Source organism: Oncorhynchus tshawytscha, linkage group LG28 (assembly GCF_018296145.1).
Source record: "Oncorhynchus tshawytscha isolate Ot180627B linkage group LG28, Otsh_v2.0, whole genome shotgun sequence".
Classification (NCBI taxonomy): domain Eukaryota; kingdom Metazoa; phylum Chordata; class Actinopteri; order Salmoniformes; family Salmonidae; genus Oncorhynchus; species Oncorhynchus tshawytscha.
Genome location: NC_056456.1, coordinates 44,838,661 through 44,851,818, shown reverse-complemented (window position 1 = coordinate 44,851,818; position 13,158 = coordinate 44,838,661). Strand labels below are relative to the sequence as shown.

Below are 13,158 nucleotides of genomic sequence, written 5' to 3'. Positions count from 1 at the left end.
GAACTGACCCACTGGTTAACACTGCCATTTGAACTGACCCACTGGTTAACACTGACCCACTGGTTAACACTGACCCACTGGTTAACATTGCCATTTGAACTGCCTTACACATGAAAAAAACACAAGCTTTCGTTGTACTTCTCCTGATCTCAGTCTTGGGACCAACGCTCAGCTGGCCTTCAGCATCATGTCTTCTCACACCGCCATTCCCTTATAATACAAACCTTGTCCTGCCTTATTGCTTACTTATGGTATTATATCCTATCATATCGTACCGTATCATATTGTATCGTACTGTTAAGTAAACCATTTCAGGTCGTACCTCTGACGAAGACGTAAGCGGAGTAGGACTGGAAGCCAGACTTGGTGTTAACTCTCAGGGTGTAGAGTCCTTCATCCTCCTTGTTAAGATGGACCAGTGTCAGGGTGGCTTTCTCTCCACTCCAGTGGGTGTGGACCCACTTGGACTCTGACAGGGCCTTGCCTGGGGAGACACCACAGTATCAGACAGATGGACTCAGTAGTTCACAAAGGTAAAGCACAGGATAGTGTGAAATGAGGCCCAAGAACAGCTCAGTACAGCAACTTTGTGTGTGTGTGTGTGTGTGTGTGTGCGTGTGTGCATGTGTGTGTGTGCATGTGCGTCCGGACCTCTGTCATTTTTTCTAATTTGTGACTCGTTTCAGGAATCTAGGCTTATGTCGCACGTCACTACAGGAGAGGCAATTGAATATAGACATTTATTTTTTATCAAAATGCGTTTTTGGGAATAAATGCCTTCTGGAAAATGTGAACTTTCATGTGCCTTAATAACAAACTTGCATTCTACCCTTAAATTACGAGCCTAGTTGGTTTAGCCACGGAAAAATACACAAACCTTCCCGCTAGCCATGATTGGCTGAGAAATGGATGGGCTGGACATGCCGGGAGATGAGCTTGGATTGGTCTGATGGGCTAGACATGCCGGGAGATGAGCTTGGATTGGTCTGATGGGCTAGACATGCCGGGAGATGAGTTTGGATTGGTCTGATGGGCTAGACATGCCGGGAGATGAGTTTGGATTGGTCTGATGGGCTAGACATGCCGGGAGATGAGCTTGGATTGGTCTGATGGGCTAGACATGCCGGGAGATGAGTTTGGATTGGTCTGCCATGTAGCATGCTTCTGTCTATAACGTGATCTGGTCAGTATGTGTTTATTTGTATTTATTTAACCTTGATATAATTAGGCAAGTCAGTTAACAACAAATTCTTATTTACAATGGCGGCCTACCAAAAGGCCTCCTGCGGGGACGGGGGCTGGGATTAAAAATACAAATACAATTTCAAAGCAGAATAACTTCCCGATTGTTCTTCAACTGCAGTGTATGATATACCATTTTGTAGCTCTGAGTAGCTACTTTTATCCACTGTAAAAAACAAAATTTCAAATTGTCATAAGACCAAATCAAGGCGGGCGGTCACATTAGAAAAAAATAAATCAAATCATAAAATCAAATCAAATCAAATCAAAATACAAATATATCTTTTGTAGACAATAAAGAAAAATCAATTATGGGTCAACATCTAAATATGTCTACCAGCGATGATCAAAGCTCATAAAGCGTATATTCTTGATCTGACTGAGTTCTCATTGAGCCTGCCTATTTGCAAACAAGTGGAGTCATGAACAGTGGTTTGTTGGTTATGTTCTCCTGCGTCCTTATTCGCCTCCTGATTTGCTTTTTAGCAGCAGATTCACCACTCTGTCAAATGGTTAACTCCTCCTTCTCGCGGCACTGGCTGAGGGCCTGAGAGGTGAAACGAAATAGCCCAGCTCGCGGTCGGCTCAAGTAAGCAATAAAGACGCTACTGACAGTGTGCTTTGCGAGACAAAATATCATTTTAAAACTGTCCTGCAACTTCTGCCGTGTCTACAGATATCCCCAAACGAAAACCAACTCTCGGAGAATGAGCGAACAACTGGTAAATAGTTGCTTATAGATATATAGTTGCTTATAGATAGCTGCCGGCAGAGACTTCTATTGCAGTAACGTTGAAGGGCTCTGGCTATTATTACTTAGCCTGCTAGAAGGATGACGTAAGAAGCTAGCGTTAAAGTGTACCTAATCAGCAGGAGCAAAAATTATGTACTAAAGTTCTCATAATAACGTTGCTTTACAGAAGGTAGGCTACTGTGAAAGATGTGGTGAGGCTGAGGCAGGCTGCAATGCATGCAGTAGGAAGCAGAGGAGAGAGAGAGAGAGGAAGCAAGCAGAGAGGTGTGTACAGTGGTTTTCAAACGTGGGAAGAAAATCTGTACTAATCTCATCAAACAAGTTACAAACTTTAAAAAAATATGATATGTTACATTAAAATACAACGACTGTTTGTTTCAATATGAACATCTCCACAGGACCTATCTTCCCTGTAGGCCTACATTAAAATACAATCACTGTATCAATATGAACATCTCCACATGACTCATCTTCCCTATAGGCCGACATTAAAATACAACCACTGTATCAATATGAACATCTCCACAGGACCCATCTTCCCTACAGGCCGACATTAAAATACAACCACTCTATCAATATGAACACATCCATAGGACCTATCTTCCCTATAGGCCTACATTAAAATACAACCACTGTATCAATATGAACATCTCCACATGACCCATCTTCCCTACAGGCCGACATTAAAATACAACCACTGTATCAATATGAACACATCCATAGGACCTATCTTCCCTATAGGTCTACATTAAAATACAACCACTGTATCAATATGAACATCTCCATAGGACCTATCTTCCCTATAGGTCTACATTAAAATACAACCACTGTATCAATATGAACATCTCCATAGGACCTATCTTCCCTATAGGTCTACATTAAAATACAACTACTGTATCAATATGAACATCTCCATAGGACCTATTTCCCTATAGGTCTACATTAAAATACAATCAACATGCAAACAATACAGTTCTAAACATTTTATGTTTTAGTTTCTGAGGCTGCGTGTCAGTCTGAATAATTTGTCATATTTCCCCCCTTTCAGGGATATAACATAACAACTGTATAGCTAATAGGCTATGTGTTTGTAGATGGACTGAGGTGATGAACCTACAGCAGCCAACGTGATAATGGCTCGGGTCATTTTTGCTTGTTTTTGTTGTTCTCTAAATAGCATTTAAAGTTTTTTAATTGTATAGAAATTAAGTAGGTTACGGCCCTGTGTGTGTGTTCCTACCCACCATCTCTGTACCAGAGGACAGCAGGCTGGTAGTGTTTAACGGTGTGTGTTCCTACCCACCATCTCTGTACCAGAGGACAGCAGGCTGGTAGTGTTTAACGGTGTGTGTTCCTACCCACCATCTCTGTACCAGAGGACAGCAGGCTGGTAGTGTTTAACGGTGTGTGTTCCTACCCACCATCTCTGTACCAGAGGACAGCAGGCTGGTAGTGTTTAACGGTGTGTGTTCCTACCCACCATCTCTGTACCAGAGGACAGCAGGCTGGTGGTGTTTAACGGTGTGTGTTCCTACCCACCATCTCTGTACCAGAGGACAGCAGGCTGGTGGTGTTTAACGGTGTGTGTTCCTACCCACCATCTCTGTACCAGAGGACAGCAGGCTGGTAGTGTTTAACGGTGTGTGTTCCTACCCACCATCTCTGTACCAGAGGACATCAGGCTGGTAGTGTTTAACGGTGTGTGTTCCTACCCACCATCTCTGTACCAGAGGACATCAGGCTGGTAGCGTTTAACGGTGGGATAGACGATGACGGTGCAGCCCAGACTTAGAGTCTCTCCCTCCCGGCCGAACGCCACCTCAAACGAGTCTATGATGGCTGTCTCAAAGGTCACACCGTGCTCCGAGCAGAACCCATCTAAAAGAGAGACAGACAGATGAGGGACAACATAGTGTTCTACAGAACTAAGACAACCTCTACAGTGCAGAGAGACAGACAGGAGACTAGAACTAAGACAACAGTCATACTGAACTATACCATGACACCTTTACAACATATAGAGAGACAGACAGGGGCCAGATTTCAGATTCACATGGTTTAGGGTTAGGGTTAACACATCTAAAACATACAAAGAGACAGACAGGAGGCAGATTTCAGACTAGACTCACGTGGTTTAGGGTTAACACATCTAAAACATACAGAGAGACAGACAGGAGGCAGATTTCAGACTAGACTCACGTGGTTTAGCATCAAGAGTTCCCACTTTCTGTCCCTCCTGGAACCCTGGTGGAGATTTAAATGATATGTAAATGAATATGAATAACACATATTTGATTCAGCAAGTTGAGCACAATATAAACTATATTGGCAAAAAAAGGTAGAATTAAAGATACAGAAGAGATGTAAGTACATGATTTGAGAGGAGAAGAACATACTCTTGATAACCACGGTGGCCACGGAAGAGCTCTCTCCCTTTATGTTGAGAGCAGACACACGGTACTGAGCCGTGTCCAGGAAGTCACAGCTACAAGGCAGAACACAGACATTACAACACCTCCACAACAACCACAACACAGCCCTGTCTGATATACCATACAACCATACAGGGTTAGGGTTACTATAGCTGCTACAGCAACCTACCTCTTGATCTACAGAGAGTGTTGTCAGGGTTACTATAGCTACTACGGCAACCTACCTCTTGATCTACAGAGAGTGTTGTCAGGGTTACTATAGCTACTACGGCAACCTACCTCTTGATCTACAGAGAGTGTTGTCAGGGTTACTATAGCTACTACGGCAACCTACCTCTTGATTTCCAGAGTGTTGTCAGGGTTACTATAGCTACTACGGCAACCTACCTCTTGATTTCCAGAGAGTGCATGTTGTAATTACTCTCTGCTGTGTACTTGTCAGGATGGGCCTTCTCATCTATCACCACATTGTTCTTATACCTGTCGGAGGGAGTGAGAGAAGACATTGTTTTCAGAAGAACAGAAAAGGAGAAAAGGAGATCTCTGCGCTAGAGAGGCTTGACTCTTGATGAGAGCTGTTTGAAGTATTATACACTAAGTGAACATCCAGCATCCGGGCGTGGACTCTACAAGGTGTTGAAATCGTTCCACAGGGATGCTGGCCCATGTTCACTCCAATGCTTCCCACAGTTGTGTCAAGTAGGCTGGATGTCCATTGGGTGGTGGACCATTCTTGATACAGATGGGAAACTGTTGACCGTGAAAAACCCAACAGCGTTGCAGTTCTTGACACTCAAAAAATGGTGTGCCTGGCACCTACTACCATACCCCATTCTAAGGCACTTAAATATTTTGTCTTGTCTCAATTGTCTTAAGGCTTAAAAATCCTTCTTTAACTGGTCTCCTCACCTTCATCTACACTGATTGAAGTGGATTTAACAAGTGACATCAATAAGGATTGAATCAATAAGGGCTTTCACCTGGATTCACCTGGTCAGTTTGTCACGGAAAGAGCAGGTGTTCCTAATGTTTTGTACAGTCAGTGTATGTACATCTTTTCAACATACATGTATGTATGTATGTATGTATGTATGCATGTACAGTGCATTCGGAAAGTATTCAGACCCCTTCCCTTTTTCCTCATTTTGTTACGTTACAGCCTTATTCTAAAATGGTTTCAATTCATTTTTTCCTCATCAAAACCCCATAATGACTAAGCGAAAACAGGTTACGACATTTTTGCAAATTTATAATAAATAAACAGAAATACCTTTTTTACAAAAAGTATTCAGACGCTTTTCTATGAGACTAGAAATTGAGCTCAGGTGCACGTCAGAGAAAAAAAGGTCTAATGTACCTGGAACCCACCAGGTACAACCCTAAATCTGTAAACAAAGGCACCCTCATAGACGTCATCCTGACCAACTGGCCCTCCAAATACATCTCCGCTGTCTTCAACCAGGATCTCAGCGATCACTGCCTCATTGCCTGTATCCGCTACGGAGCCGCAGTCAAACGACCACCCCTCATCACTGTCAAACGCTCCATAAAACACTTCTGTGAGCAGGCCTTTCTAATCGACCTGGCCCGGGTATCCTGGAAGGACATTGACCTCATCCCGTCAGTTGAGGATGCCTAGTCATTCTTTAAAAGTTACTTCCTCACCATTTTAGATAAGCATGCTCCGTTCAAAAAATGCAGAACTAAGAACAAATATAGCCCTTGGTTCACTCCAGACCTGACTGCCCTCGACCAGCACAAAAACATCCTGTGGCGGACTGCAATAGCATCGAATAGTCCCCACGATATGCAACTGTTCAGGGAAGTCAGGAACCAATACACGCAGTCAGTCAGGAAAGCTAAGGCCAGCTTCTTCAGGCAGAAATTGCATCCTGTAGCTCCAACTCCAAAAAGTTCTGGGACACTGTGAAGTCTGCCGCAGTCATCCCCCTCTTCAAAGGGGGAGATACCCTGGTCCCAAACTGTTACAGACCTATATCCATCCTGCCCTGCCTATCTAAGGTCTTCGAAACCCAAGTTAACAAACAGGTCACTGACCATCTCGAATCCCACCGTACCTTCTCCACTGTGCAATCTGGTTTCCGAGCCGGTCACGGGTGCACTTCAGCCACGCTCAAGGTACTAAACGATATCATAACCGCCATCGATAAAAGACAGTACTGTGCAGCCGTCTTGCCAAGGCTTTCGACTCTGTCAATCACCATATTCTTATCGGCAGACTCAGTAGCCTCGGTTTTTCTGATGACTGCCGTGCCTGGTTCACCAACTACTTTGCAGACAGAGTTCAGTGTGTCAAATCGGAGGGCATGCTGTCCGGTCCTCTAGCAGTCTCTATGGGGGTGCCACAGGGTTCAATTCTCGGGCCGACTCTTTTCTCTGTATATATCAATGATGTTGCTCTTGCTGCGGGCGATTCCCTGATCCACCTCTACGCAGACGACACCATTCTATATACTTCCGACCCGTCCTTGGACTATCTAACCTCCAAACGAGCTTCAATGCCATACAACACTCCTTCCGTGGCCTCCAACTGCTCTTAAACGCTAGTAAAACCAAATGCATGCTTTTCAACCGTTCGCTGCCTGCATCCGCACGCCTGACCAGCATCACCACCCTGGATGGTTCCGACCTTGAATATGTGGACATCTATAAGTACCTATGTGTCTGGCTAGACTGTAAACTCTCCTTCCAGACTCATATCAAACATCTCCAATCGAAAATCAAATCTAGAGTCGGCTTTCTATTCCGCAACAAAGCCTCCTTCACTCACGCAGCCAAACTTACCCTAGTAAAACTGACTATCCTACCGATCCTCGACTTCGGCGATGTCATCTACAAAATAGCTTCCAACACTCTACTCAGCAAACTGGATGCAGTTTATCACAGTGCCATCCGTTTTGTCACTAAAGCACCTTATACCACCCACCACTGCGACCTGTATGCTCTAGTCGGCTGGCCCTCGCTACATATTCGTCGCCAGACCCACTGGCTCCAGGTCATCTACAAGTCCATGCTAGGTAAAGCTCCGCCTTATCTCAGTTCACTGGTAACGATGGCAACACCCACCCGCAGCATGCGCTCCAGCAGGTGTATCTCACTGATCATCCCTAAAGCCAACACCTCATTTGGCCGCCTTTCGTTCCAGTTCTCTGCTGCCTGTGACTGGAATGAATTGCAAAAATCGCTGAAGTTGGAGACTTTTATCTCCCTCACCAACTTCAAACATCTGCTATCTGAGCAGCTAACCGATCGCTGCAGCTGTACATAGTCTATCGGTAAATAGCCCACCAATTTTTACCTACCTCATCACCATAATGTTTTTATTTATTTACTTTTCTGCTCTTTTGCACACCATTATCTCTACCTGTACATGACCATCTGATCATTTATCACTCCAGTGTTAATCTGCAAAATTGTAATTATTCGCCTACCTCCTCATGCCTTTTGCACACAATGTATATAGACTCTCTTTTTTTTCTACTGTGTTATTGACTTGTTAATTGTTTACTCCATGTGTAACTCTGTGTTGTCTGTTCACACTGCTATGCTTTATCTTGGCCAGGTCGCAGTTGCAAATGAGAACTTGTTCTCAACTAGCCTACCTGGTTAAATAAAGGTGAAATAAAAAAATATTTAAAAAAATTGTCCATACAGTTCCAAGACAGGATTGAGTCGAGGCACAGATCTGGGGAAGGGGACCAAAACATTTCTACAGCATTGAAGGTCCCCAAGAACACATTGGCCTCCATCATTCTTAAATGGAAGAAGTTTGGAACCACCAAGACTCTTTCTAGAGCTGGCCGCCCGGCCAAACTGAGCAATCAGGGGAGAAGGGCCTTGGTCACGGAGGTGACCAAGAGGTCCAGAGCTCCAGGGTTCCTCTGTGGAGATGGTAGAATCTTCCAGAAGGACAACCATCTCTGCAGCACTCCATCAATCTGGCCTTTATGGTTGAGTGGCCAGACGGAAGCCACTACTCAGTAAAAGGCACATGACAGCCCGCTTTGCCAAAAGGCACCTAAAGACTCTCAGACTATGAGAAACAAAATTCTCTGGTCTGATAAAACCAGGTTTGAACACTTTTGCCTGAATGCCAAGTGTCACGTCTGGAGGACAACTGGCACCATCCCTACGGTGAAGCATTGTGGTGGCAGTATCATGTGTGGGGGTGTTTTTCAGAATACTTATGTAAAATAATATCCGTTTTATTTTTTGACATTTGCAAAAATGTCTAAAAACATGTTTTTGCTTTGCATTATGATGTATTGTGTGTAGATTGATGAGAGCAATTTAATCCATTTTAAAATAAGGCTGACGTAACAAAATGTGGAAAAAGTTAAGGGGTCTGAATAATTTCTGAATGTACTGTACACGTATGTATCTGACCCATGGTCTGGTCTCACCATGCGGTACAGGGTTTGGGCCATCCAGCCACGGTGCGGTGTGGTGCAGTGCGTGCATGCGTGTGTTTCCGTGTAGAGCTGCTGTGGGCCCAGACAGAAAGCAAGACGGCACAGTCAGCATTTTTCATAGGATAGTAATGCTTCAAGCTCAGTAGCCTACCGCTCCTCTCTTGTGTTGGACGTGCCAGATCAAATGTCTCAAATAAATAGCCTGTAGGCTGTATGCATGGGTAGAGAATGTAGTTGTCTTTCCATGGAAATTAGTTTCCTAAATATTATACGCTATAGTTTAGGCTCCAACATTGACTGGAAATAAATGTAATCACATTTTATTCACCACACTGTCTGTGTGGATTGAACATTTCAGATTGTCAGTGATGTGTAAACCGAAGAACTTGAATATTTTCACCCTCTCCACTGTGACCACGACGATTTGGATGGAGGCGTGCTTTCTTTGCTGTCTCCTGAAGTTCACGATCAGCTCCTTCATTTTGTTGACGTTGAGGGAGAGGTTCTTTTGCTGACACCACTCCACCAGGGCCCTCACCTCTCATCATCGGCCTACTACTGTTGTGTCGTCTGCAAACTTGATGATTGAGTTGGAGACGTGTGTGGTCACGCAGTCATGGGTGAAAAGGGAGTACAGGAGGGGGCTGAGCACGCACCCTTGTGGAGCCCCTGTGTTGAGGATCAACGTTTGGCAGGGTTCAGATCCATTGGCCACAAACTTACTGATGAGCTTACCTACCCTCACCACCTGGGGCGGCCTGTCAGGAAGTCCAGGATCCCGTTGCAGAGGTGTTTAGTCCCAGGGTCCTTAGCTTAGTGATGAGCTTGGAGAGCACTATGGTGTTGATTTCTGAGCTGTAGTCAATGAACAGCATTCTGTCCCTCCAGGACACCAGGACACCTACACCACCCGATGCTACAGGAAGGCCATAAAGATCATCAAGGACATCAACCACCCGAGCCACTGCCTGTTCACCCCGCTGTCATCCAGAAGGCGAGGTCAGTACAGGTGCATCAAAGCTGGGACCGAGAGACTGAAAAACAGCTTCTATCTCAAGGCCATCAGACTGTTAAACAGCCACCACTAACATTGAGTGGCTACTGCCAACACACTGTCAATGACACTGACTCTACTCCAGCCACTTTAATCATGGGAATTGATGGGAAATGATGTAAATATATCACTAGCCACTTTAAACAATGCTACCTTATATAATGTTACTTACCCTACATTGTTCATCTCATATGCATACGTTGATACTGTACTCTATATCATCGACTGCATCCTTATGTAATACATGTATCACTAGCCACTTTAACTATGCCACTTGGTTTACATACTTATCTCATATGTATATACTGTACTCGATATCATCTACTGTATCTTGCCTATGCTGCTCTGTACCATCACTCATTCATATATCCTTATGTACATATTCTTTATCCCCTTACACTGTGTATAAGACAGTAGTTTTTTTTTTTTGGAATTGTTAGTTAGATTACTTGCTTTTTATTACTGCATTGTCGGAACTAGAAGCACAAGCATTTCGCTACACTCGCATTAACATCTGCTAACCATGTGTATGTGACAAATAAAATTTGATTTGATTTGATTTGATTTGATTCTTACATACACTACCAATCAACAGTTTGGGGTCACTTAGAAATGTCCTTGTTTTTGAAAGAAAAGCACATTTTTTGTCCATTAAAATAACATAAATTGATCAGAAATACAGTGTAGACATTGTCAATGTTGTAAATGACTGTTGTAGCTGGAAATGGCAGATTTTTAAAATGGAATATCTACATAGGTGTCCAGAGGCCCATTATCAGCAACCATCACTCCTGTGTTCCAAGGGCACGTTGTGTTAGCTAATCCAAGTTGATCATTTTACAAAGGCTAATTGATCATTAGAAAACCCTTTTGCAGTTATGTTAGCACAGCTGAAAACTGTCGTTCTGATCAAAGAAGCAATAAAACTGTCCTTCTTTAGACTAGTTGAGTATCTGGAGCATCAGCATTTGTGGCTCAAAATGGCCAGAAACAAAGCACTTTCTTCTGAAACTCGTCAGTCTATTCTTGTTCTGAGAAATTAAGGTTATTCAATGCGAGAAATTGCCAAGAAACTGAAGATCTCGTAAAACGCTGTGTACTACTCCCTTCACAAAACAGCGCAAACTGGCTCTAACCAGAATATAAAGAGGAGTGGGAGGCCCCAGTGCACAACTGAGCAAGAGGACAAGTACATTAGAGTGTCTAGTTCGAGAAATAGACGCCTCACAAGTCCTCAACTGGCAGCTTCATTAAATAGTACCCACAAAACATCAGTCTCAATGTCAGTGAAGAGGCGAATCCGGGAGGCTGGCCTTCTTGGCAGAGTTCTTCTGTCCAGTGTCTGTGTTCTTTTGCCCATCTTAATATTTTATTTTTATTGGCCAGTCTTGAGATATGGCTTTTTCTTTGCAACTCTGCCGAGAAGGCCAGAGATGAAACGTAGTAGGAGAGATGAAACGCAGCAGGAGAGAAATGAAAGGCAGAGGGAGAGGGACGAAAGGCAGAGGGAGAGGGATGAAAGAGAGCGGGAGAGGGATGAAAGGCAGAAGGAGAGGGATGAAAGGGAGCGGGAGAGGGATGAAAGGCAGAAGGAGAGGGATGAAAGGGAGCGGGAGAGGGATGAAAGGCAGAAGGAGAGGGAGAAAGGGAGCGGGAGAGGGATGAAAGGCAGAGGGAGAGGGATGAAAGGCAGAAGGAGAGGGATGAAAGGCAGAGGGAGAGGGATGAAAGGCAGAGGGAGAGGGATGAAAGGCAGAGGGAGAGGGATGAAAGGCAGAAGGAGAGGGATGAAAGGATGGGAGAGGGATGAAAGGCAGTGGGGAGAGGGATGAAAGAGGGAGAGGGATGAAAGGCAGAGGGAGAGGGATGAAAGGCAGAGGGAGAGGGATGAAAGAGCGGGAGAGGGATGAAAGGCAGAAGGAGAGGGATGAAAGGCAGTGGGAGAGGGATGAAAGGCAGAGGGAGAGGGAGAGAGAGGGATGAAAGGCAGGGAGAGGGAGAAAGGCAGAAGGAGAGGGGATGAAAGGCAGAAGGAGAGGGATGAAAGGCAGGGATGAAAGGCAGGGAGAGGGATGAAAAGAGGGATGAAAGGCAGAGGGAGAGGGATGAAAGGCAGAGGGAGAGGGATGAAAGGCAGTGGGAGAGGGATGAAAGGCAGTGGGAGAGGGATGAAAGGCAGTGGGAGAGGGATGAAAGGCAGAGGGAGAGGGATGAAAGGCAGAAGGAGAGGGATGAAAGGCAGAAGGAGAGGGATGAAAGGCAGAGGGAGAGGGATGAAAGGCAGAAGGAGAGGGATGAAAGGCAGAGGGAGAGGGATGAAAGGCAGAGGGAGAGGGATGAAAGGCAGAGGGAGAGGGATGAAAGGCAGAAGGAGAGGGATGAAAGGCAGAGGGAGAGGGATGAAAGGCAGAGGGAGAGGGATGAAAGGCAGAAGGAGAGGGATGAAAGGCAGAGGGAGAGGGATGAAAGGCAGTGGGAGAGGGATGAAAGGCAGAGGGAGAGGGATGAAAGGCAGAAGGAGAGGGATGAAAGGCAGAAGGAGAGGGATGAAAGGCAGTGGGAGAGGGAGAAAGGGATGAAGGGATGGAGAGCGGGAGAGGGATGAAAGGCAGAAGGAGAGGGATGAAAGGCAGGGAGAGGGATGAAAGGCAGAGGGAGAGGGATGAAAGGCAGAGGGAGAGGGATGAAAGGCAGAGGGAGAGGGATGAAAGGCAGAGGGAGAGGGATGAAAGGCAGAGGGAGAGGGATGAAAGGCAGTGGGGGAGGGATGAAAGGGAGCGGGAGAGGGATGAAAGGGAGCGGGAGAGGGTGTATGTGTGTGTCTCACCATGCAATACGTGGTTTAGGCCATCCAGACACGGTGCAGTGCAGCTTGACAGTCTTGCCCTCCCAGACTGTCTGTCCTCGGGGACGAACTATGAACTCAGGAGGATGGGTCAGGTTGTCACTGTTCTGCTTCTTACGGAACTCTGCTCTCTCCTCAACCTACAGGGGGACAGGAAGGGGTTAAAATGCTGCTCTCTCCTCAACCTACAACATGACAGGAAGTGGTTAAAATGCTGCTCTCTCCTCAACCTACAACATGACAGGAAGTGGTTAAAATGCTGCTCTCTCCTCAACCTACAGGGGGACAGGAAGTGGTTAAAACTCCGCTCTCTCCTCAACCTACAGGGGACAGGAAGTGGTTAAAACTCCGCTCTCTCCTCAACCTACAGGGGGACAGGAAGTGGTTAAAACTCCGCT

The 13,158-nt window shown here is 45.3% G+C and overlaps 1 protein-coding gene across 2 annotated transcripts in view; it reads right to left on the bottom strand.

Annotated features, from left to right (window-relative positions):
- Positions 1–13,158, bottom strand: part of myom1a (myomesin 1a (skelemin)) — a 78,319-nt gene that overhangs the window by 51,401 nt on the left and 13,760 nt on the right. For both annotated transcript variants that reach the window (XM_042308388.1, XM_042308389.1), the window contains 6 exons: positions 12,743–12,900; positions 4,816–4,908; positions 4,393–4,481; positions 4,196–4,240; positions 3,713–3,874; positions 323–484 (listed from right to left, as the gene is read on the bottom strand). In XM_042308388.1, the coding sequence (XP_042164322.1) occupies positions 323–484; positions 3,713–3,874; positions 4,196–4,240; positions 4,393–4,481; positions 4,816–4,908; positions 12,743–12,900 (709 nt within the window). The remainder of the gene's footprint in view (positions 1–322; positions 485–3,712; positions 3,875–4,195; positions 4,241–4,392; positions 4,482–4,815; positions 4,909–12,742; positions 12,901–13,158) is intronic.